Source organism: Athene noctua, chromosome 13 (assembly GCF_965140245.1).
Source record: "Athene noctua chromosome 13, bAthNoc1.hap1.1, whole genome shotgun sequence".
Lineage (NCBI taxonomy): Eukaryota > Metazoa > Chordata > Aves > Strigiformes > Strigidae > Athene > Athene noctua.
Window position 1 is genome coordinate 16,221,944 of NC_134049.1, and position 24,989 is coordinate 16,246,932.

Below are 24,989 nucleotides of genomic sequence, written 5' to 3' on the forward strand. Positions count from 1 at the left end.
GGAAATAGATCCCTGGACGGAGTTAGGAATTTTCCTCGTGCTGAGTTTTGGGCTGCCTGTTGTGCATTTGACACTACTGAATTTGGAATGGGGAATACTGCCTCCCTGTGCTCCCCAGCATAATTTTTTTTCCTGAGATTGCCTGCGAAGTGGCCAGTTCATTCCTCATTCTTTGACTAACCCTGCTTTTCTGTAGTTGCATGCAGTGGAGATATAATACTAACACCTTCCATGCCTTTCCAGGGTCACAATGCACCGGCCTGTTTAGCACCACTGTGCTGGGAGGCTCCTCCAGTGCCCCCAATCTCCAGGACTACGCACGCAGCCATGGCAAAAAGTTTGCCAGCAGCCTGACATACAAAGACGGTATGTGTGTTCCTCGTGCAGCAGGTGCTTAATTTGTGGACTTTGGTGTCTCAGGATGCTGCTGAGGCACAGACTGAGACTGCTAAGAGGAATGACAGGTGACTGTGTATTTTCGCCGCATCTGCAGTAATGCATTTTATCATACCACAAGAAATTGTGATCCTTGCTAGGACAAGACAGGAGCTGACATTGTGCAAGGAGTTTCACGCTCATGTGTGATATTCCTGGGGTCTGGTCTGCCATTTTAATACTACTGGCTGTTATAGAGGAGGATTTATTGGTTTAGATACTCAATAGGCTTGTCCTGGTATGGAAATCCCGCACATCACATCATCTTGTTTACTTTGGTGATCTTGCTGATGATAAACAAAGCTTTTGTGGAGACAGTAATCCTCACCCTACGGCAGATGGAGCCATCCCAAAGGCAGAATGACGAGCTTGGGGGTGGATAAAAGGGTACTAGAGCAAGGCTAGGCACACAGAAACATCTAAGGTAGATGTCAGAAAGCAAGTGTAATATGCCTGGAATGCTTGAGGTAAGTGGGATACTTAGATGAAATACTGCAGAAGGACTGGGAAGTATAGTTATTGTGCAGGTCTGTGGAAACTGCCTTTAAAGTTCAGCAAGACCATCTGGTAAAATGTATTTGGGTCATTAGTATAAATATTGCCCACTGCACATGTGTGAGGGGGTGTTACTGGCTGCAGGTTGACCTGCAGGTACTGGTGTGTTACCCCTTGAGGAGCAGAGAGTGTGCTGCTACTTTCAAGGAAATTTGAGCACAGGGAAGACTGAGATATCCTGGAGGAGCTGGAGGTGTGTAGTGCACAGTGCGAGTCTGTGTTGTGATCCTGGTAAGAAAGGCACTTGGGCTCTGTCAGTGCTGATGAACTGCTGAGCTGAGATAGGGTAGATCCGCACAGCGTGCTGTGCCCTAGTTGGAAATCCACCTAATGTTGCACAACTCGGGCTTCCCAGCATCTGAATGGATGTAAGATTATCTGTCCTCTCTTTTTCCTTTTTGTGTTTGTTCTCAAGTGGCATTTTAATCAGTACTTCACAGAGCCTGAGTGCCTTTCTTGGCAGGGTCATAACGAATACCAGCCCTGGTGGAGTACAAGGTGGGACGATGATTAGGGCAGTAATTTGGGGCCTTTGGGGAAAACAGAAGGTTGGTTCATTTGGATTTTTGTTCAGTTTTGAGGCAGTGAAGATGGCCTAGCAAATCAGGGTGGAAAGATGCTATCCAGTTTTCAGACCTGTTGGAGCCCCACGAATGCTGTTGTATTGAGACCGTTAGGTATATCAGCTTTCTGCATGTAAGAGAAAACTGTTGCTTCTCACCTCTTCAGGGAGGTCCCTGGCACACAACAGGCTGAGAGATAGAGACGGGGCAGGGGGGCGTGAACTGGGAGGATTTTAGACCCTGCTGTACTGGTCTGGGCAAGTGCTGGCTACTCAGGTCCCAGAATAAGCTCATGGTGTTTGGCACAAGACCGGGGTGTGAATACCAGGAGAGCCGCTGAAAAGGCCAGCAAGGCTCTGGCTGCTTTTCTCCCATAACTCTGCAAGCAGCGTGAATTCAAGGCAGCGCTGATTCTCAGGGAGAAGCAACAAAGACTGCTTGCTCTGTACCCGGCTGGGGACGGAACAGATTCTGCTCAGTGTTGATGCTGTGCAGCCCTGTCTCTGCAGGCTGTGCAGCAGGAGCGTGCCTGCGGCTGGCTGCTCGTGTTCAGGGTCCAGAGCAGAGTCCTGCTGCTTTAGCCTAAATTCAGTGACCAGGTCTCTGCATGCTGAGATGCAGTTGTACCCTCAAGTACTTAAAAGGCAGATTTAACCTAGTGTGTGACTAACATGGCACAGAATTACTCATCTTGATGTTGCACTTCTTTTCTCGTGTTCCTTGGTGTGCTGTGGCACCCTGTGCTACCAGCGTCTTGCTGCAATAAGAGCAATTGTGAGGAAGAAGAAGGGGCTTGGGAAAACAAGTAGGAGGCAGAAGGGTGTTTAGCTTCTGGGGGAGGTGGTTTAGAATGTGAAATAAGCCCTTGATCTGCATGTTCCTGCTTAAGTGAGCACCAATGAAATGCTGAATAATGGCATTTAAACCAAACATCCCTGGAGCTAAATACAGTAAGTGACACAGCAGCTACAGCAGACTCTTGGAGTATGTTTGTATCAAGGCCTTTTTCACAGTCATCAGGTTCATAATGTTTAAAAATCTTCAGATTCTGGAGCATGTATTTGCATGAACTCTTTTTTTTCATGGCTGTGATGCTTCAAGGTGTGGTGCATGGCTTATGGCACTTCATCAAAGACTCGCTCAAGTGAAGTTAAAATGGCCCATATTTCTGAAGTCTTTTTTGTTTGAGGCTGGAACAGGGCTAAGGAACCCTTCAATGGAACATTGTGTCCCAGCCTCAGGTTGAGGGAAGGTCTGCTGGTGCTTGTGGTTTGAAGTTGGCTTGCCAGCTGCCAGGGATCCAGTAAACAAAGTTGCCGTGCTGTTTAAATTTAGGTGTTGTAAAGGCAAGGGGGAGGTGTGGGGTGGGGTGACTGCAGCTCCAGAACTTGGACACTTCTAAGGGATTGCATGTGTAGGGAAGATAGTTGTGCTCTATTTGTTGAACGTGGAGAAAGAAAAATAATTTTTAGGGCTGTTATGCTGGTGAAGGAAATCACAGCAAGTTTGAGAGTTGGTTTAAATATATAATTTGGCCAAGTCAATGGATGTAGCTAGAGCAGCCCAACAGGAGCGTGGAGCAGGAATTGATATGTGTGTCTCCTAACCTTGGAGAGGGATGGGGGTGCAGACCCTATTGCCTAGGTAGAATAGACACATGAAATGTAAAAAAGAAATAAAAGCATTTTCTATTTTTTTTTTTCTTAAAGTTCCTAAATAGCAGCAAAGGGTATGATTGTCTGGGGTCTCACATCAAATCCTACATACAGATGGTCTGATCTAGGCCATTCTTTCCCATGATAGCTGAGGAATTTCCAGCATGCGAATAAACTGAAGTTTTCAGCCTTTTTTTTTTTTTTTTTTGGTGTGTATGGAGACTAATCTGTGTCTTTTAAAGCTCATCTGTTTGCACCCCATTAGATGCATAGAATCTGTCCTTGCACTGTCTTTCCGGGGTGTGATTTCTGTAGGAGAGCTTGGCCTGTCCTGGGACATGGCCAGGGGAAGCCCGAGGACCACTCCTGCAGGTGTATCCCAAAGCCTCCTGCACTGACAATGCTTTGAGCACCAGAACTGTAGAGGCATGTCTTCATGGGTCTTCTGTTTGTTCCCCAATTAGTTGATTTATGTTTAAACTCATAAACAGCTCTGTTCAGCTTGCACTAAGAGGATGTTTTGAGCTGCACTCAGCTGTGCCAGAGCTCTTCAGTTCCTCTGTAGAAGGCTGGTCCCTTTCCTGGGGCGGAGGTGAACCCTCGGCACTGTCCTCCCGTGGTGCTGCCGCGTGCTGCTGTGGCTGTGAGCATGGCCTGGCCGCATCTCGCCCTGGACTGAGCCTGGGTTGCTCTCAGGATGACTGGGAGTGTGGTGGGGAGATGTGAGACGCTGTCTGTGACTGAGAAAGCGTGGCTGAGGCCTTGGTAGTGTCAGGGGAGACCCTGGCAGGGCAGTGTGAGGGAAAAGCGGGAGCTGGCAGAGCGCGAGGGAGCCAGGAGTTTCAGCCAGACCCACAGGCAGAGCGCTCCCGGGGTGCTACAGCAGTGCCAACGGGAGCATGTTATGGGGGTCCTGAGAAGGTGAACCTGAAAGGGTAGTTGCAAGCATAAGAAGGTCGGGGAATCCTTAGAAGCAGGCTGTTAACTGAGATGATCTGTTTTTATTTCCTCAGAGCTCTTGTCTATGCCAGCCGTAAAACGATTTTCTGTGTCGTTTGCAAAGCATCCGACTAATGGTACGTTTGCTTCCTTGATTTGACGTTCCCTCACACTTCTAACCCCATGCTCACATTCAGTTCTCTCTGCACATATTCTCCTCTCAGCCTTCTTGTGGTTTTTTTGTGTCTGTGTATCTGGTGTCCAAACATGCTTCACCTTCCCCCATTGTCTCATTGTGACTGACATGTTCATTCATCCTCTGTTACTGCTCAGTGGTTCCTCTGCTGTCCTGGAGGCATTTGTGTCCCAGGTGAACAATGAGAGCACTGGCTCTGTGGATGGACTCCTAAAGCAGCCTTTAACTTCACTGCTGACATTAAGGCCTTCTTTCACGCTCCCTTTTGGGGGGGTGGGGGCCAGGGGGACAGTACTGTTGTACTGGGGTGTGTGTGGGGGCGGGGGGGGCATATCCACTCCATATCCTAAGAGCATCTGCAGCTTAGGTCCTCAGTTTCTACAATGCAGATTTGCAGGACCAAAGCAAGGATAGCCCCAGGCTGCCCCTGTGTCACCTGGAAGAGCGCAGTCTGTGGTGGGAGAGGAGGAGGTGCTCCAGCATTCTTTCTGCACGTGGTGTTCCTCAGCACAGTCCTTGGGAGCGCTGGTGACCTCACAGCTCCCTGTTTGCAGGTGTCTCTGGGGTGTCTCTTGGTTACTCCAAGCACGGTGGTGTGGGGGAGCAGGCTCTCCTTTCCTGCCAACATTGTCCTGGGAGTGCTGTCTCTCCAGAGCTCTCGCTCGTCTGCTGTCGGTGGATGGTGCTGGCCTGGGCCTGCACCCTCCTGAGGCAGGAGGGAGCCAGCACCACCACGGTGACGTAACCTGCTCCGCTCCTGCCATGCTTGTGGCTGGGTAAAGGACAACCGATGGTGCTGCTGTTGACTCACTATCTGCTTTGTGTCGCTACTAACCCAACACCTGGACTGTGAGTCTTCTGAGGTCAAAGACTGTGAGCTCTGTCTTAGCGGATGCCTTGAACTAGTGTTTATTATCCAAATCTTGTACAGAAACTTGGAAAGGTTTGTTTCACAGCACGACTCATACCTCATGGCTCCTGCTGTTGAGACAAGCTGGAACCAAGCAGGTCACTGCTTTGTTGCAGATAACAGGTTAAGTATTTCTGTCTTATGTGATGAAGGCTGCTTCTGCAATCTTGCTGCTTAGTAAATATGAAGATATTATGCTCTGCATGATCTGGAAGACAAAAGAAGTTCAGAAGACTGTTATGAAGACCAAAGTTTTGGGAAATATGAAAGGGGAAGGGGCAGCTAAATGTGGCTTTATCCTTTCAAATAACTGCAGGGAACCTATTTTCTGTGTTAGCTTGGTTTTGTTTTTCCCGGAGCAGCCAACTGCTCATTTGTTTGTATGTCTGGATGCCATCTGAGCTCACGTGGTGTATGTCAGCAGGATGTGTTGTTCTATCTTGCCAGCAAAACTTGAACCAAGCACCAGAGTTTCCTAAGCCACACTGTAAAGCAACTGCCCCCACCCTAAATGCAGTGAAGTGAAACCGGGCATCAGGTTTTTCCCAAGAACCCAGTGAATATATCGAATGGCAAGTGCTCCTTAATCAAGAAAACAAAGGCGGAGGTCCAGCAGGTGTGCGCTTGAAGTCAGGCATATTTGGTCTAGGCTTGGCACTGGTTTTAGCAGGAAGGACATTTAGTCACCTGAATCACTCGCCTCAGGATGCCAAAGCTATTCATGGCTCTGAATCTGGATTTTGTTTCTGAAGAGCTGCCTCTGTGGGGTGAAATGGGATGAGTGAACCAGAGCAGTGGCCAAGCTCAGCATCAGGCCAGATAGCTCATGCCCTGGTCTCGTGAGTCTTGGAAGTGTGACATGAGTCCTGAAGCTGTGTACGTGGAGGAGAAGACGTGCCTGCATGCTGGTATCTCGTCTGTCATGCAGGGATATCAGATGATTCCACAGGGCTGTTCTGAGTCTAGAGAGGGAAGGTCAGTGCTTCTGTGCCCGCTCTGTTCTTCCGCACTATGCTCTTGGTCAAACCCTGCTGTCCCAGGTGTCTCTGTCACAGCCTCCAGGGTTTGATGCTGGGCCGTTTGCTCTCTTCCATGTGCTGAGGTGGCTGGCTGCGTGTGGTCGCAGGACTTGAAAGCTCTGCTGGCGGTCTGGGTTTCTTGTCTCAGCTGGGGGAGGGTGAGTGTGGGCCTGACCTCCTTACCTAGCCAAACCTGAGCTGTATTGGTCTTGGAACATGTCCTAAAATTTATTCGCTTGTCAGACTTTGACTTGCAAAGATGAAACGTTGCTGCTCGGGGGCTGCCCCTGTGCTGCAGCTGCAGAGTTTGGCAAAGGCTGGGCTGGGCGGGAGGCTGGCCTGCTGCAGTGGGGCTGGGGGCATGTAGATCTAAGGGTGTTCGTGAGCTGCTTGCTGCAGGGGGTTGGGCTTCAGTGCGTGCTGTGGGCCTTTCCCAGCCCGCGGCCCTGGTGCTGGCTGCTCCATCCCTGCATCTCTGCCATTTCTCTGCCCCAGCTGCACTTGCCCCTCTCCTCTCACTCTCTGTGGCCCCTTTCCTCCAGATGCGTTTGAGCACCACCACGTTGCCCAGTTGCTGCGCCGTTTTTCCTCTGACTATGCCACGAGCCGGAACATCTCCCTGGATGCCGCTCTAGCCCATCACCTCCAGCAGTGCTCCTACCACCTGCGCCTCTTCAGGAGCTGGCTGATCTCAGGGCAGGATGACTTGGAGTGTCTTTACGGTACTGCACGCTGCAGCTGCCTTGGTCCCATGCTCTTGGGGCTGAGCAGGGACCACTATCTGCTTGAGAATGCAAAGTATGCTTTGCTTCTAGAAAAGGAAAGCATTTCCCTCACCGCATCCCTTAAATCTCTGGGCTGCTGCTGCAGCAAGCTGTGTGGGCTGTTGCACCCGGCAGTTTTGGAGCCTTAGGCAGTCGCTTTTCCACACGGAGCCAGTGCTCTTCGTGTGGCTGTAACTGCGCTCTTTCCATCTCTGGCAATCATTTGTTGCCTCCTTCCTTTAGCCAGGGTAAGCCCTTAAACTTCCTTCAGGCTGGATGCTGAGCTCCACCAGCGTGACGTCCTGCTGACATGGCACCCCTATGCAGGTCTTGGTGGGTGCCGTGAGGTGTCCCCTTATTAATGGAGGAACCCAAGTGAGTAGGAAGAGTAGGGGAGAAAAAAGATTAAGGAGGCGCTGCAGCTGGTCACGTGCAGAGTGAACTTGCTGTGGAAATTCTGGGGAAGTGAGTGCTTGTGGGATTGTGTTGTTTCTAGAGGGACCAAGTTAAGATAGGGTTGAAACTGAGCTTCTGCGTGGCTGCGTTGCATGGCATCTCTTCTGCCTCTTAGGACCTTTGCAGCGTGTCATGTCTCTGGGAAGAGGTAGGTGATTTCAGCATTGAGTCCAGATGTTATAGATCAAAGCTTGCTACTGTTTCTCTGGTGTTTCTCAGCTTCTGGCACAGACGGAGGTCTGATGTGTTGAGGTCTCAGTGCTTCTAAGGCAAGTGGAAAGGCTCTTCTCTGAGAGGGGCAGCTAGCTGGGGCTGGCTATTAGCATTTACCTTGCACCACAAAACCTGCTGGGTGCATGTGGCTTGCTGAGCTGTGTGGTGTGATGATGCATGGACCTCCTGTTTCACTCAGACCCATAAGCAGAAGAGACAGAGGCAGTACAGATTTTCATGTGGTGAAGGATCAAGTGTTTTCAGAGCCTGGAAAAAGAATTTTTCTTGCGCGGTCTGTTTTTTCTTGATACAGTCCTTTCTGTCAAGTAGGCAATTTGGAGATGCAGTTTCTTTTCATATATAATTAGGACTATCCTTGGTCTCCTAGCAACAAATACTAAAGAGGAGCAAAATTGCTCCAAAGGAGGAGATGCTGGAACACAGCAGACTGCTCCAAAGCCATAGCTGAGCTTCCCCTGCTGCAGATCGCAGCCATCTCCTGTGAGCTCTGGTAGGGAGAGGAAATGGGCTCAGTGCTTCGGGCAGCGACATGCCGCACGCTGCAGCACGGTGCTGGTTGTGCAGCCTGCCCTAATGCAGCCGAATGTGTGAGTTACGTACCTCAGCGTAGCAGCCTTCCTGGGTGGAAATCAGATCTCTGCAATCAGTGAGTTCGTTCTTGCTGTTTTCTCAGTCTGTCATCAAGCCCACAGTTAATTAGCATGTTTGGGATTCCTGCTGGGGTTCTTCTCAGCACAGACGTTTCTCCAGTGTCTGTAGCTGACGGCCCAGCTTCCCCCACTTGTGAAAACTACATACTCCTATCCTCTCTTTCTTGGCTTTCAACTGTACTTTTATCAACACAAAGAAAACATGAAATAAAAGATAGAATTGGGGAGTTAAAAGTATGCAGTTGGCATCCATAGCTGGAAAGGCCAACAGTGGAGCCCTGAAGCAATCTATGTGGAAACCTGTGCTTATCTGTGTGGTCATAGATGGGAAAAAGAAGAGTGTGAAGTAAGTTAGTGTTGGTAATGAATTACAGTGGTACTGAAACCAAAGGTCAGCTGTGAAGAAACAGAATGGCCCTGTGATAATGAGTGGGCAGTAAAATAGCAGGTGATGTTCAGTGTAAATAAATTTAAATGACAAGGGGAAACAGCCCTGCATTCATCTGTAAAATGGTGGGCTCTGATCTGACCATCACCACTTGGGATGATGTGGAAAAGGTAGAAATTTGCAATCTGGGAAAGATGTTTGTGACAGTGGTCAGAATGGCCTGAAGAGGGGTGGTGGGGATCTGCAGTGCAACGTCTGTCCTGGTACAGGAGCTAGGAGGTTTCTGATGGAGTGAGTAGAGACAGCTTCTGGTAGAAGTGATTTTTTTTTTTTTCCTATAGAGAAACTCCTCACCACGGTACATGGGGGTGTTCGGAGCTTAACTGAGTCCAGGGGAAGACTAGAGAATATGGAAGAGACATGTCAGGCTCGGAGCAGTTGTGAGCGGCAGGTCACTGGGGTTTGGGGGACTGCCTGGGGGAAGGGTCACTGTGTGCCCTTGGGTCTGGTGCCTCTTCAGTCGCAGCTGCTGCTGCCACTGTGGGCAGAGAGGGGCTGAGCTCGGATGGCCTTTCAGGCTGACTGCAAGCTTCAACTGAGAAAGGCTGGGTAGTAAGAATCCCAGTTTGTGTACGTACTATTTATGCATATATACGTATGCACAACTATACACGTGGCGTATCGGAGTTCTCAGCAAAAGGAGGCTGCACTGACCAAGCATATTAGAGAGGAGCTTGCTGAGGCTGCTTTCTCCCCTGCCCTTCAGAATCTGTGCTGAGACTGAGCAAGTGGTTCTTTACTCCAGAAGAGCTGGCATGCAGACCTTCTGGAGACATGCCAGGTGCTGCTGGTCTGCCAGCTGCTTTCAGGAGGATCTCCCTTAGAAAGGAACAGGCACTCTCTCCACGCCAGTGTCAAGCTCACAACTGGAGAGCTGGGTGGTAACTTAGCAACTTCTGCTAATCAAATTGTATGTAGTAATGTTCAGAAGTGTCAGGCAGAAATATCATAGACAAAAAGGATGGATTTGGACCAGAAGGGCTTCTCACCTGAGTCTTCCTTGGCCTCTGCCTTTCTCTTGGCTGACAGCAGTTTGGCTGTGTTCTACTTGCCAGCCTGCTGCAGCAGCAAGTACGTTCTCTCTAACAAGCCTACTCTGCTAGGAGAGAAGCTTGCTGTATTTGGGACCTCAGCTCAATCTTGGTAAAGCTAAGGAACATGCCATTTGGACTCCCTGAAGAATGCTTCTTTGTCATGCCTGCTAGCCAGGAAGTCTGCTGGGCCCCCAGTGATCTGCTGAATTACCAGCTCTGAGGGATAATCACACCAACACTGATTTCATTCCAGGGATGGCATGTATTCCATATAAACTCAACTTTCCCAACTCATATTACACAGTAAGTTTTTCTTCTTGTCTCTCTGGTGCATACATAGACTTTAGGAAACTTTGTATTATCTTGATTCAAATTAGATGTTTCCCCTTAATGAAATGGTATTGATTTCCTCTTGAGGGTTTAGACTGAGACATCTCCTGCAGTAGTCAAGAAGATGCAAATTAATTCAAGATCTTGTTTTTTCCCTTGTTTTTTCCTTTTCCCAGTATAAAAATCTGCTTGTTTTAGTTCTGCTGCTTACACCTTTGGTTGAATTTTCTTCCAGACCTCAGGGTGACTGAAGGAAATACAGCTAAACGGATGAAATCATTACACCTGAAGTGAAAGAGCAGTAGGGTAACACAGCACATAGGGTTCACTCAGAGATCTGGAATATATTTGCTTGGTGTTCAAGCCATGTAATCACAAAGTAGGTGTTGGCTGTTTTGTAATTCTTCATTGTGTAGGCCAGGTGAAAAGGTGGCGCTTCCTGACTCTTTCTTTGAGGTCATCTGCTGAGAGATAGCTGTTCACAAGAGTTGTCTCTTCTTCCTGCTGCTGGAGCCTCCTAGAAATCTGGGATTCTCTGTTTTAGATGGATGATGTGAGACAGGTGCAGATCTCCATTTGCTTTATGTGGTATACTGTGCTAGATGATCTCTGCAAAAGGGTCCTTATACTCAAATCACCTTCTAAATACTCTTAGAAAGTGTTACCTGTTGGTGCTAGGCAGCTCTGAAACTGTCCTGCTCTAAGGGGAGAGTCACTGCCTCCTTGAACATCTGGAAGACTTCTTCATAAACCATGATGACACTCAGTAGCCTCTCTGGCAGTGTGCAGTAATGTATGCATGCGCCACAAGTGTGAGGCTCCAAGGAGAAGAGCTCAAACTGGATCATAGTTAACTCAGCTGTAATGTGAGTGGGTCTTCAGCTCTGTCATCAGCGTGCCTGGGAGAGTCAAAACAGGACTTGTAATCCTCGAGCTAGATCGTTCCTCTGCTGCTCTCACCTGCAGAATGGCTCTTCAGGCAGTACTGTTCTCTCTGATGTGTCAGGATGCTGCTGCATTATTGACTCAGAGTGGGGATTCCCCCATAGCTGCTCCCCCATGTCACGCACAGTCTCCTCAGACATCCAAATAACACGTACTCAGCAGACACCTCTGCCTTCTCTATCTTAAGGTTTTTCCCTATAACCAGACCTTGTTTTCTTTAACAGATAGTTTCTTCCTGTTTTACTGAACAAAATTTCAGAGACATAACCATGCTGTACTCCTTGCCCCAAGGAGATTGCAGTTGACTTTGGGATTCATTCTTAGCTACTCTGGTCTGCAGACCCCGGCCACGTGCCCCTCCCTGCAGGGCAGGCCCAGCACTGGCGGAAGCAGATGGGCCTCTGCATCCCTAATGCAGCTTGTGTGGTCAAACCTGAATGAAATGGAAAATTAAACGTGTTCCTCTGTGAGTTGCTACTTGACTTTGTTACAAAGTGAATGGAATTCTATCTAATTTCTTGCGCCATTGTCCACATCACAGATTCCTGCACTGCAGGCTCCAGGAAGAGTTCTGGGAAGCACCAGCAGCAGCCAAGTGCTCAGCTGGGGCTGAATAAGGCTCGAAAGGTTCGTGTGGTTTGCACTCATGCTTTATTTTTGTTACCCCTTCCCAAAGACGTCTGTTCTTTGCTTAGATGTGTGTGGTGCAGCAGTGGTCAGAGCCTTCGCCTGGGCTGCTGCCTGCTGCTGTGATACCCGTCAGGGTTATGGTCTGCACGATAACTTCTGCCTTGGCTCTGCTGTGGTGGTGTGACCCTGCCGTTGCTGGCCTCTCCCCAGCAGGCCAGGGGAGTGTGCAGGGAAGTGGACTGCCATACACAAATGAGAGGGGTCCTTGAAAATAGTAGCGCTTCACCACGAGAAGGGAAGCTTTTGCCTCTTTCTCTACTTGCTTGGGGCCAGCTAAGTGACACAGTGCTGTGCCAGCAGGCAGTTGGCATGTCGGGATGTAGGTCTATCATCTTACATCTGTAGCATTGCCAGTGTCACGCGTTTCCTTCAACGCTGGACCTTTCACTTCCTCGTTTTGTTAGAGGAGTGCCCAAGCACTCAGATCTCCATCAGTGCCTCCAGTGTATCTTGTAGCTACATTGCTTTTCCCGGTGTTATATTCCAGCTTCTTCCCTTTTTCGTTGGAGACTCCAGTAGCTTTGGCTATTATTATACAAGAGTTATTTACCCAATAATTTTGCTCCCTCTTAAACCATATTCTGTTGTGAAATTACATTAGCCTCATACTGTGCTGGTCCACAACCATTTCCATGTGGCTGTTTATTAAGTCTTGCCCTCACCCTTTTCCTTTAGCTCTCTCCTAGAATGCCTATGAGAAAATAATGAACAGATACTCTGCCTTATTAGTGCTTCCACTCTGAGGACAGAAGAGTATGGTATTTTTCCTGTTTCATATTCCTCCTTCCTAGCCAAGGATTTATTATCATTCATGTCTTGAAATAATGCTTGTAGGCTCTTTGTGGCATAAGTAACCTCTGTGGACTCTCTGGAGGGTTCTTTGTTTCCAGTAGCTGTTGTGGCACTGCTAACTGGTGATGGCCTGGTCTGCAGCCTCTTCATACTGCATGTGGATTCACTCTAAATACCATCTGCTGGCTCATGATCTTTGCCTCTTGCAGAACTGAGTTTGGTGCCTGGATTGGAGCAGAGGCTGTCCTGGATGTCATTGGAACAATGACTGTGCTTGGCAGATAATCCAGGTGCTCTAGGTCTTCTCTTTCACCTTCTCTGGGTGTCTTTGAGCTGCAGAGATCAATTGTAGTTTGTCAGTGTGTTCAGCCGCAATCCTGACACAGTAGTGCATCAAGAGCTGTTGTACTTTTTGCGTGTCAAAAAGAACTGTTGTATTTTTTGCGTTTCAAAGTAATTTTTCTTCTCTGTAGGAACAAACCCAATTCCTTCCCAGGGCATTTTTGAGCTCCTCAGAGGGAGCTAGAGACTCAGAATGGGAAGCCTAAGCTTAAGAAGTTTAGAGGCCCTTACACTCAAGAGGTGTAGAGCAGGAGGAGACCTCATTCCCATATGTCTGGAGACTCATTTGTTTCTTCCTTGCTCCTCTGACAGTTTCAGGCTGGCTTGGTTCCACAGAGCATTGCCAAGAAGCTTGGATGAAGAGGAAGATGCTTTGCTGTAATACTCTGCTGGCTTGAGCAGCAAAGAATTTATTGTGAATGGCTGTGATGCAGCTTAGCTCTGAGCAAGTCTCTGTGACATGTTGAGATACCTATTTCTGCTAATTCCGGGTTTGCTGACAGTGAAGCCTTGTTGAGGGGACAAATAATTCAGCCTGTTGCCCAGCCCTGTCAGGCGGACGCCGCAGGCTCTGCTGCTGGGGAGGATCTGGCGCTCCCTGTGCCCGTGGCAGCGTGCACTTCCCTGGCCGAGGGGAGGGGGCGGAGGTGTCACTGCTACGGGGAGTCCTTCTGTGGAAATTCTGCCGACTTCACTCAAATTCTGTTTAGCTTCTGTAAAGTGTGGGCGCTGTGCCAAGTTCTCCATCATAACCATGTTATTTTAGCAAAAGGGTCACGGGCTTTGCAGCGAATGTGGCTGCTGCTGGGTACGTTTCCTTTTCTTCCCCCTCCTCCTGCGTGTGCCTGGACGCTTGCTTTCAGGTCTGTTATTGCATGTGAGTGCCTAGTGGTGGTTTTTTTGGCCTAGAAGAGGTGACCTTAGGCCTGAGTGTGCCTGTTGTTTGATTCCCAGACTGCGCAGCTCCTTCAGCCATGAGTGGTCCTGCATGGATTTAGGTTGCTGTTTGCTCTATTCATTTTCTGATTGGGTTTCTTTCCAGGTTTTGAAGGCTGTTCCATGGTTCCCACCATTTATCCCCTGGAGACCCTGCACAACTCCCTCTCTTTGCGACAGGTCAACGAGTTCCTGACGGCTGTGTGCAGAAGCTGCAGCGAATCACATGTCCAGTCTACTGCAGGTACTGGTGAGGTGGGCTTGTCTCTAGGTAAGCCAGAACAGAGTTGAGGCAAGAAGAACTTTTGGTCTTTAACGTGATCAGGACAGATCAGCCTGACAGGACTGGCAGTAAGTGCAGTCTCTGAAGCCTGTTCCAGGGTGTTCTAGCCCAGGAGCAAGCTGTGGGATCCAGCTCAGAGCAGTCCTAGGCCATGTACTTGAGAAACAAGTAATTGGTCAGGTCTTTCTGTAGCTGATAAGTACAGTGACGTGGATACAGACTCCAGCTTGGGAAATCTTAGCCTCAGGTTCCCAGGAACTGATGGTCACGCGTAGCTCTGAACTTGCACTGTTCTTGAGCTCTTCCTGGAGTTCCTGCTCGTGGCTGCTGGGATACGAGCCATTCCTTTATGTCTGTCTGAGTATTACTGATTGGTGTATTTTTTTTCTTGAAGCTTTGTTTGATTCAATGATTGGCAGCCAGATACCAGGAGACCCCTTTATGTCCCAGCGAATCCTGTCATCGTCCTCTTTGCCGTTGCGCCAGCGTTTGGATAAGCCCCCTTGGTGTGAGTGTGCTCCTTCTTATCGGGGTGAATGTGATGGTGGGAGGGAGGAACAGGGTGCCAAATGGGTGAAGCCAAGTATTTGTGCTCAGGGTTTCTGTGCTCTTCCCTTGAAGGTTCAGAAACAAAAAGGGGAAATAGGTAAAGGGAAGGTAGTCATATGCCCTGAGAAAAACTTCCAAAGAAGGATGCACTCTAGTATTGTATATCCTGGGGACATCTGCTGTCGGATGGATGCTGTCTCTCCAGACATCCTCTGCCTTGAGCACTAGGACATGGAGGGCCTGAATGCATTTTGGTCTCAAGTTCTGTGGTTCTCCATGACACAAGGCCAACTCAGCACTGGCGTGTGGAAATGCTGCCTTTTCCAAACAGCCGTGTACGTGCCTCGCCCAGAGCTCCCTACAGGTTGGCCCATCGTTTCCTCCTGCACTCATGGGCTTTTCTGCAGCTCCTGGGCCTCACTTGTCACAGCCTCTGCAGAGATGGCAACTGGTGTTAGTCCCCTCTGCAGATCTGACCGGAACTCGAAGGGGGAAGGGTTGGCCAGTGGTTGCACAGCAAGTGCCTTGATAACACAAGTCAAGGTTGCTGCTGGAAGAGCTGTACCCTCCTTGTGCCAGGAGTACTGTGTGTGTGCAGGCAGCAAGGTCAGTGAACTGATCTGACCAAAACCAGTTGTTTAATCCTCCCCCTTTATTGGATTAGATATAATCTGGATCTGTCCTCTAGTTTTGCTCATTGTACAATACAAGAATAAGCATTAGTGGAGAAGCAGTATTTCTTCTTCCAGTGATCACTAGCTCAGCATTCAGGTACTGTGTGTGTCAGGAACCAAGAGGAGTGAAGTTGAAGCTGAGAGTGTTCCATCATAATGAGGGAATGAGAAAAACTGCTTTTCAGCTCAGAGCTCAACATCACACTTCACATTTTGCTCTGTAATGACAACAGAATCTGCTCCTGGCTGTCTGCCAGCGTAGCACTGTGTGACAAGATGTAGTTGTGGTGTTTGCGCTTGGCTTTTCGTCAGCTGAGCTGCCAGAAACACACCAGGTTGCTTGGCATGTAGGCAACCCTCACCCATGGGTTGTACAACTGTGGGACTGTGACAGCCTGGGTCTGCCCAGGCTTTGGGATGGGGAAATACCTGCTAAATGTTTAAGATTTTTCTTCCTCTTTGCAGATAGCAGTGGCCCCTCCAGTACTGTCTCCAGTGCAGGCCCATCCTCCCCAACCTCTGTGGACAACTGTGCTCGTTTCAGCTTCACTGAGAAATTTTCCATCAGTCCCCCTAAAAGTGAGGAGCAGCTGACTAGCCAGTCCCCGGAGGAAGAGGAGAGACGGGCTCTGGGCAGAGGGCTTGATGTGGAGGGGGCCATGTCTGGGTTGTCGGTCGTGGAGCTGAGTGCCCCCGAGAGCCTGACCTGGGATAAGGGCCCAGAGCCAGGCAGGGCTCTGGAGCTGGGCAAGAAAGAGCTGGTGGAGGAGGACTCTAACCCAGAGGAAAAGAGTGTGGTGGAGCTGGATGAAGAATCAGCAGGGGAAATGTTAGAACCAAGTAACAGAGGGAACCCAAAGTGTGGTGCAGGGTCTGATATAAGGCTGGCTGGGGAGGGAGTGGAGCCAGGGGAGGCGTGTACGGGGGGAGTGACCATCCTGGATCAGTCAGGGCTGTCCAGGGAGATCCTGGCGCCCTGTGAAGAGGAGCTGCTGGGAGAGGGGTTGGACCCTGCGCATACAGACAAGGAGCTGCTGGGGGACAGTGCTCTGTCAGGCCAGCTTCCCTCTGGTCACCCGTGCCAGGTGCAGCCACTTTCCCCTGAGAAAAGTGTGGAGGAGCTGCAGCCGCTGTGTCAGGAGGATCAGCAGAATTAGTGGTTCACTGGACAGCACTTCTAGTCTGGAGCCAGCTCAGGCTCCTGCCCAGCACCTCATGCAGCTGGCTGTCCACAGCACAGAACGAGCCATGTCCCGAGCCACAGGACTCTGGGCTGTGGGAGACTCTGCTGTGCTCCTCCACCCGCCAGCTCTTTGCCATCGCCAGGAGACAGTCCTCCATCTGCCTTGTGAATTGAACAGCAAATGCAGTCTTGGTGCTGGCATGGCACCTCCATGAAGCAGGGACATGGGGCTGCATTGGTGTCCCTGTGTGCTCGCTGGGACAGCAGGGAGTGAGGATTGGTACAGCCAAGGCTTTTGGGGGGTAAGCCCAAAGGAGACAGATGCTCCCTTGAGATTTTCTGGCCCACAGCCTTCAGAAAAAGGTCTTCTGGGCCCAAAGCAATCAGATCCATTGCAACCACCAACATCCTCTCTGTTCCTTCCTTCTTCCTCTCTCAATTCCCACCACTGGACAACAAAACCAGGTCCAGAGAGGCCATGGCAGGAAGATAAGGAGAAGCAGAAAGCATTCTGGGTGAGTGTGGGAAGGAGAGCAACGAGGGGATTGGGTTCAAGACTGCTGCTTGCAAGAAAATGTCTTTGGTGTGGACAGGATGTTTTCCTGCTGGGCTGGGACAGGCAGGCAGGAGCCTGAGAGAGGTGGGCAGGGAGGACACACACGGGTTTTTTTCTAGTCCCCAAGGGTCAGGCAGGGTACAGCTCTGAAGTCTTGGTGACAGAAATTAAAAGAAACTGCTATTTGAACAAATCAGGATTATTAGAAACCAATAAGGAGAAATCTTTATTATATATGAAATGAAAAGTATTTAATACATATTTATGTAAATGACTTGTGAGCACAAGCCTGAGGGCAAGATTGACACGGGTGTCCCTGCCACATCCTGAGTGCAGGCCAGGGCTGTGCCTCCTGCGCCTCCTGTATTTATGGACAAGTCTGTGTGTTTGTCTGTAGCTAGGATCTGTGTTTTTGTGAAGCTGTGCCCAAAGATCTCCACGCTGTGTTGTGATGATGTGTGTTCACAGTAAATCTATGCTGTGGGTCTGGCGTCTCTCTGTCTCTGATGCTGCCATGTGTGTGCTGGAGCGCAGGGCCCTGCTCCCTCGCTGCCGTCCTGGCCCAGGAGGTGGGGCTTTGCTCGAGAAGGCCAGACGCCTCCTTTTCCCCTCCACAGCAGAACTGGTCATACTGGGGCAGAGGTCTTTGGCTTCCCAGGGCCCAGGGTGGTTTGCAGTAGGACAAAGGCCCCGGGACAGTGTGTTTGCCTCCTTTCACTTGGTCCCACCTTGTCCGTTCCAAGCACGTCCTGGGTACTGTGTCCTCCTCCTTGTGCCTGATAATCCCAAGCTGCCAGTTTAGGTACTTAAGAAAGGTCATGTTTACTTGCACTTGAAATACAACAGTTGTGCAGCTGCCTTGAGTGCAGCACTATGCTCGGAGGAGGCCTGGCCCCTCTCCTGCGGGGCTGTGCCAGGCCCTTCTCCTGAGGCTGCACCGGTGCCTGGGACAAGGGCCTGAACCTCCGGCTTTCGTGGGCAGCCCTGGGTTAAAGGCCTGGCAGAACAGGAGCCCTGGCCTGTGTCTGCCCCGCCCTGGCGCTGCCCACAGCCCTGGTCCCGCCATCCTGCCCGCAGCCTCTGGGGCCAGGCCTGCGTGGCGCCTGCCCCTGGCAGCCCCGCTGCCCCTACGCCAGCCCCCTCTCCTGACGGGGTTTGTGTGCTGCTGCCTGGGGAGGCAGCACCCGCCTCTGCCCCCCCAGCCTGGACGCTGCGGTCGCCGTGATGGATCTGGCACCATGTGGCACCAGCTGCGGTGGCTGAGAGACACGGCTCCTCCGACCTGGCTGGCAGGTGCTCCCCCCCACACACAGCTCGTCGCTTCTAGGGCCCTGGAGCCTGCCGGTGCGAGGGCTTTACTGCCTACAGCTGCCTGGCAGGGCTGCCTGTCTACTCCCGCCGCTGCCAGAAAAGGGCTGGGGGCTGCTCCCGGTGCCAGCTGCCTTCTGCACCGCTGGGCTCTGGGTGCCAGGGGAGGCACCTTGTAGCCAGGAACCCTCCCCCAGAGAAGGGGCTGGTGGCTGCAGCGTCCTTGGCAGGGGCAGCACCGGGGCCATGGTTGCAGCCCAGGAGCTGCTGCTGCAGGATGCGCCACATCAGCCAAGGACAAAAGCGACTTCTCTTGCCAGGCTCCGAAGGGCACGTTCTGCAAAAATGGACAGCCGAGTGCTGCAGTAGTTGAACTCCTGGGTAAGTTGCTGCCACTCACAAGGACCACTGTTACTTAAAACTTGCCCTGATCTTCAGCCCATTTCTCCACCTGAAGGGAGGGGAGGTACTGGAACTGTACATTGCCCAACTGGGGCCAAGGAGGGGGGAATGACCCCGGGGGGCTCTGTGCCCCTGAGTGCATGTTCCTTCCCGGGGCCACAGGAAGCTTTAGCAGCTGGCAGTGAAAGTGTGGTGGTTGTGGAAAACCTGGGGCTTGCCTGAGTGCACGGCCTGGGAGGCAGAAGCAGAGGGAAGGCGGGGTAGCTGTGTCTGTGTACCCCCTGCCGACAGTACGGGCCCAATCAAAGAACAGTTTGAAACCGCTGGAGGTGTTCTTGTTCGCAATTAATGTGGCTTTATTATTAATGTGTTGGGCTCCTCTCTTGACAGCAGTTAGTTACAGAGTGTTTCACATGGAAATGGGCAAAAGGACAGAACTCAAGGAACTAAAGTCAAATAGAAACATGATGCTGAAGAAAAGAATCAGGGCTCTGTTCTTAAAACATTTAGCATAGAAGAAGCTAGGAGCACAACTTGCCATTTCAATACAGTTAAGACGTTCACCTTTTTAATTATTGGTTTAAAATAGTATTTTGTACCTATTACATACAGGAAGATTACGCGTTGTTGCCCACATGCAGAAACAAGCAAAAGCAGAGTTTAACTGTTTCTCTCTATAGTGTTGTATTACCTCTGGCTCTGGATGGGTTCTGCTGGCTCCTGCAGGCTAAAGCAGGGTCAGACTCTTTACAAATTAGCATTTTACAAGTCCTTTTCCCCGTAGTTTTTTAAGACGGGGGCAGGCGGGGTGGGGTGGAGGGAGAGGAAGAAGGATGAGGGGTGGAAGACAGAGAGGGAGGGAGAGCAGCTGAAGGCAGAACAGACTGCCACAAAAGACTTTAAAAAAAAAAAAAAAAAAAAAAAAAAAGTGTGGAGCCTTGAGGACAGGGAAGCAAATGGGTGTAGGGTAAAGCTGTCCAGGCAGCGTAGCTGCGGCACGCAGGAGCACAGCACGCGGAGGGCAGGTGCTTTATTGCAACACGTGCCCATGACCGTGCTCCTGCCTGGAGGATGCAGGCACCTTGCAAAGCCTCACTACTACTGCTGCTTAGTCAGAATTGCTTCAAGTTTAAAATGGAGAGAACATTCATGTGTGGGTCTATCTAAAGTTAGTGCATTAGCTTTTACACTTAGCCACGCTTAGGGATCCAGGGAGCCCCTCAACGAGGGTGACGTTTGTTCCTGTGGTGCCTGGCACCCCACGCCGCCTGGCAGCCGCTCCTCGGCGGGTGGGCCGGGATCTCCCGAAGCGCTGGAGGCAAATCCCCCAGCAGCGCCCGGGAGGAGCAGGGGCCTCGCTGCCTGCAACTGCTTGCCAGAACCAATGTTCATGGACGTTGACCCCATTGGGCTACAGAGAATAATGACATTTATTCTTCTGGCAGACACGCTGTGATTCCATGGTTAAAATGAATACAGCACAGGGCAGGGATTTGCTAAATCCCTGAGTAAGCTCCCATGCTCCTAACAAGGGCTGCGTCGACAGGGCTGGCTGCTCCTAGGGGAGGGGCTGCTCGCCTCAGGCTTTGTCCTGCAGCTGCTGGGGTTTAGGCACAGCCTTGCAGGCTGCAAGCAGAGGCCCCTTTTGCTGCCAGCAAGTTCTCTATGGTCTTTATATGTTGTTTAAATTGCAGCATCTAAGTATTTGTACTGAGAAACCTCTGAGCTGACACTAAGAGCACATGGTGTCATGTTAACATGAATAAATTAAAATATTAAATCCACACAAAATGCAGCTTAACATCAAAAAATAAATATATAAATTAAATGCAAAATAAACCATTTCCCTAGAAACTCCATTTTAGTCCTAGGAGCAGGTTTCCAAGCAGCGTTTTCTTTACGTCAGCTGCCAGAAAACTAGCACTGGACAGAAGTGTCCCAGGCAAGCACACCATGGTCCTAGGATGCTTGTAATGGAGTCAGACCTCGGCTCAGGGCCAAGCACAGCGAGTGACACAGCAGATGGAAATACCTTTGAGCTGTATGTCACGCCTTGCAGCATTGCTTCCTATCTCCTCTCTCCTTCGCCAGAGCACACCCTACTGCCGCTCTTTGTCTTACAGAAAGACAAAAGCATCTTTGTGCTAAGACCGTCCTGCAACCCTCTCAGATGTGGCAAAGGCTGACGGGTGCTGCCGGCTCAGCACACCCGAGCATGGACGCTCCTGGAGCTGCTCGCCCGGCGGGGCTGGAGCCCCAGAGCTGGAGCGGGTCTGCATGCCAAGGAGGCACCAGGTGACAGTTTGGGAGCTGTGACGTGCTCACACAGACAATGACACTGCTGCCAGGATGGCCAGAGAGCGAGGCCAGGGTGGCCGCATTCAGACAGCACCTCTTCTGTGCCCGCACCAAAGTCTGCACGGCCAACTAAGAACAGCTACACTTACTAAACTACTGTCCCTGAGTGTTTTTGGAAGGGGGTTCTCTTTCCTCACACAACAGGCTCTATTCCCCTCATCCTGGACACTCAGGGGGACAACAAAAAGCTTGAACACAGGTAAGAGGCTCGGGCTGCTGGCGTACCAGCAGCGAGGCCACAGCCGGTGCCAGCCACAGCGGCCAGGGCGAGCCCCTCGCCGTACGCCGTGCGGCTCCTCAGCTGCCTCACTGCAAGCCTCGGGAAAGCCTTTGGTTTACAAGGACTGGGAGGTTTCTCGTATATCTTGGGCCAGCGGTGGCCAGGGTTGTTTCAGCCCTCCTGCTTTAGAGGGGCTGTAGTTGTGCGTTTGGAAACTCTTTTGTGTGACTGTTCAGGCCAACAGCCCCTCTGCCTCTGGCTGTCACACTGCTGAGGTGCAGGAGTAAGCTGGCCACTCCATGTGTGCAAAGCTCAAGTTAGCAGGCTAGGAATGTGTTCTTTGTCACAAAGAACAACAGGCTGAACCCTCCCCTCCCATGGCCACCCCCAAACAGAGTGTCCTCTGTCCCAGCTCCTTCAGTGCAGTGAGCAGGTGTCGCAGGATGCCACAGCCACACACTCGGGACAGAAACCTGCAGAGCTGGCACACGGCGGTCCTGCCTCGTGGAGTACAGGTCCCCTTGCTCAGAACACCACCCGTATGTTCAGATGGGAGATGGAAGAATGACCTTCACTCTCACGTTACAGTCGGAAGGTTTTGCCTTCCCTCACCTCCTAGGTGCATTTTCTTTGCAAATTAGTTTTCTTCTCTGCGCCCCCCTGCCCCCCCCCATGCACTGTCTACATGCAGCAGCAGCACTTCAGCCCTCACCAGAAAGATGAGGGTCATGGTGCTACAAGTTAAATGGCAAGGCAGCCAGGAAGAGAGTAGAACAAGCTCTCACAGCAGCAAGGCAGCCAAGATAGTATACAGAAACTGTACAGGCAGCCGAATAAAGCAGGGAAAGTGAAAGTGCCCCTGGCCTGCAACTGCTCTTGCACAAACTCTTAGCTCAGTCCAGAATATTACAGAGCCCTGCACTTCTTTCTCATGGCATCCAGTGCTGAGCTAGATGGATACCCGATTGCCTGACAAATGGGAACCATGTAGAGGACTAAACCAGAGAAGAACTGGACTGTGATTAGATGACGTCTCTGATGTTGCATCGGTGATTGGAGAGTCAATGGATGAACGCAAAGTGTGGGAGATTTAGAATTCGATCTTACAGGCTGGAAAAGATTCATCCTGCATCACAACAGTGCTGCTGCTTGCCAGTACCATGATGTTTAGCTCCTGCTGTTTCTCATGGGTCTGTTGGTACCATTCTCGTGTCACCTCAGTATCATGTGTTGGGATCAATGTCACCTGGGAAAAGAAAGCAGCAGGGATGATTGTCTGAGAACAACTGCAGTGACAAACAATGCCCACAGGAGCCGAGGCTAAAATTTCCCATTGATTTTGGAACACTGTACCCTTGGTACTTCTTGTTCTATTTAATGTCTTTCAGATGTCAGGTTCTCTAAGGCAGAGCTGGTGCTTTATTTTATGCAGTACCAGCACAATGGAGCTCTGAGCTCTTTCATCATTATGATGTAAATGGTGCAGTGCAGGGGAGAGCATCTCTCTGTGGAGCTCCAGAAACAGCCTTAGAAAGATCCCTCAGTGTAAAAAGGAACAATGCTGAGAGTGTCACTGTTAATGGCCTGATATTAGACTTTATGTGCCTACTGACCCAATGTGCAACTCAGGGACCTTGAAATCTGAGGCTGCTTCATCTGAAAGAATGTACACACTTTCTTGTACCTGTCTCCAGAGAGCACCCACCCAGGATGTCCTGCAAGCCTGACTAAGCAAGAACTATGTGTAAGAACACTCTGGTTTAAAAGCACTGATTAAAAGTTGCTGTCAGAAAGATCTTCTGCAAGGCAGGCTAGCAACAAATGCCACTGCGTATGGGACACTGATGAAAATTCAGACTGTGACGGTGCTTGTTTTTGCTTGAGGACAGGCTTGTCCTGCTGCAGATAAGGATGAGCATATGCTCTCTAAATGCCTCAGGAGGATGTGGAAAGGAGGACGTACCTGCTTCCACTCACACCATTTTGCAGGTGTCCTCATCCTCATGGGTACAGACAGTTACTCTTCTAGGACTGCAGAGCAGGACATGGCCAGTACTATTTGCTTCCTCTTAGTATGCTCCTCTGGGTATGTTTGTGACGCACACCTCCCCAGCACTTGTGACACAAGGAGCATCATAAATACTCCGTGGCATTTCCATGACCTACCTGCAGGTTCTCCCCCCACTGAGCCTTCCCCTCCAGGAGCGCATCCAGCACTGCACGGCTTGGCTCTCCGTTGGCTGCATCGTTCCCACTCACAACGTAATACGACGCTCGCACCCGCTTGAAGAACTCTGGATCCGTGTTCTTTCCGCTGCAATGGTTGGGGATGTATGCCAAATCCACGTAGACAGGTGGACCCATGGGCACAGGCAAACTGCTCTTAGGACTATTGGAAGCTTTGGAAAAAAGGAAACAGAGGCTGTCAATTCCTTCTGGAAATTACGAACACTCAACACTGAAGGACTTCAATTCCAGAAAGGTTTTCCCCTGCAGCTGCATCAACAAAGTTAAGGTTTATCCAGGCTCTGCTGCTCAGAGGTGACCTGGGTGCATTTCTGGGCCAGTGCTGTCACAGCTCTTGGGAGGGAAAGGGAGTTGTGCTGTTCGCTGGGGAAGGAGTGCAAGGCTTTAGGCTCAGAAGTCTTTCCTGGGGAAGGGAATCAAAAATCTCCATTATTAGCTTTTGCAGAGTTGTTGTTCCAAGCAATATTTAGTTGTAATTTTTGTTCTCTAATAACCTACATCTGTTATAGAAACCTCTTCTGATGGCCTTTATATGCTGTCCTAGGGTATTACAGTAGTCCTTCTGGAAGCTCCATCCTGGCTTTCTGCCATCCCTGTGAACTGCTGCTATTGCAAGGTCTCTCTGTTGCTCTTTCCTATCAACCTTTTGTACCTCTTTTCTTCATTTGCTGCTGCTTACATTTAGATGATGGTCAAGAAGAGTTGTTATACTCAGCAACATACATATATATATGCATATACACACACACAACCCACAGAAGGACTGTCCCTTCTCCCTCCTGCTCTCTGTGGAATCACAGAGGCCTCTATCCCCTTTTTCCTTCCATATCCTACAGAGGCCTCTATTCTCTTTCTCATTCCATATCCTATCTCTGGGTAGTCTCTCCTGTGAGCAAAAAGCCACTAGCTACAGCATGGCGAACTCCTGGTGCTGCTTAGCTGCTACACAAACATGAAATCCCCACCTGTCTCATTATGCCTAATCCTCAAATCCCCAAATTTGAGTTAGGCAACTCACAGCACTGCTCCATGCACACCTTTGTCTCAACCCTCCCTTCAGCCATGCATACCCAGGCGCTGTGTCTCGCCAGTCCTTTCTGTGCAGCGCCTGGGACACAACCCTTCTGTACAGGCCGTCGGGCACAGGCTCCCTCGCGCCGTACCCGCTCTGCTCGTCAGCCGTGCAGCACCATCAGCCGGCTCCGCGCCTGCTCAGCCCACACGCCCCTGCAGAGCCCTCCCTGGCCCCGCGCTGTGGCCACCTTCCTGCCCCTCCGCTGCCTTCCTCGCACTCCCCTCCATCAACCGTGTGGCCT

General features: G+C 50.6%; 2 protein-coding genes across 8 annotated transcripts in view; one reads left to right on the forward strand and one right to left on the reverse strand.

Moving 5' to 3' along the window:
* The window catches only part of PPIP5K1 (diphosphoinositol pentakisphosphate kinase 1), a 49,178-nt gene extending 31,528 nt beyond the window's left edge, over window positions 1–17,650 (forward strand). For 2 of the 6 annotated variants that reach the window (XM_074917753.1, XM_074917754.1), the window contains exons 27-31: window positions 244–366; window positions 4,222–4,284; window positions 14,000–14,137; window positions 14,571–14,684; window positions 15,865–17,650. In XM_074917753.1, coding sequence (XP_074773854.1) covers window positions 244–366; window positions 4,222–4,284; window positions 14,000–14,137; window positions 14,571–14,684; window positions 15,865–16,556 — 1,130 coding nt within the window. In that variant the 3' untranslated portion in view covers window positions 16,557–17,650. Of the gene's footprint in view, window positions 1–243; window positions 367–4,221; window positions 4,285–6,814; window positions 6,995–13,999; window positions 14,138–14,570; window positions 14,685–15,864 lie in introns of all 6 variants that reach the window. The other 4 variants (XM_074917752.1, XM_074917757.1, XM_074917755.1 and 1 more) reach the window with 4 other exon arrangements.
* A 1,423-nt stretch (window positions 17,651–19,073) lies between these two features.
* MAP1A (microtubule associated protein 1A) overlaps window positions 19,074–24,989 on the reverse strand; it is a 64,998-nt gene continuing 59,082 nt past the window's right edge. For both annotated transcript variants that reach the window (XM_074917708.1, XM_074917709.1), the window contains 2 exons: window positions 23,593–23,825; window positions 19,074–22,672 (listed from right to left, as the gene is read on the reverse strand). In XM_074917708.1, the coding sequence (XP_074773809.1) occupies window positions 22,517–22,672; window positions 23,593–23,825 (389 nt within the window). In that variant the 3' untranslated portion in view covers window positions 19,074–22,516. The remainder of the gene's footprint in view (window positions 22,673–23,592; window positions 23,826–24,989) is intronic.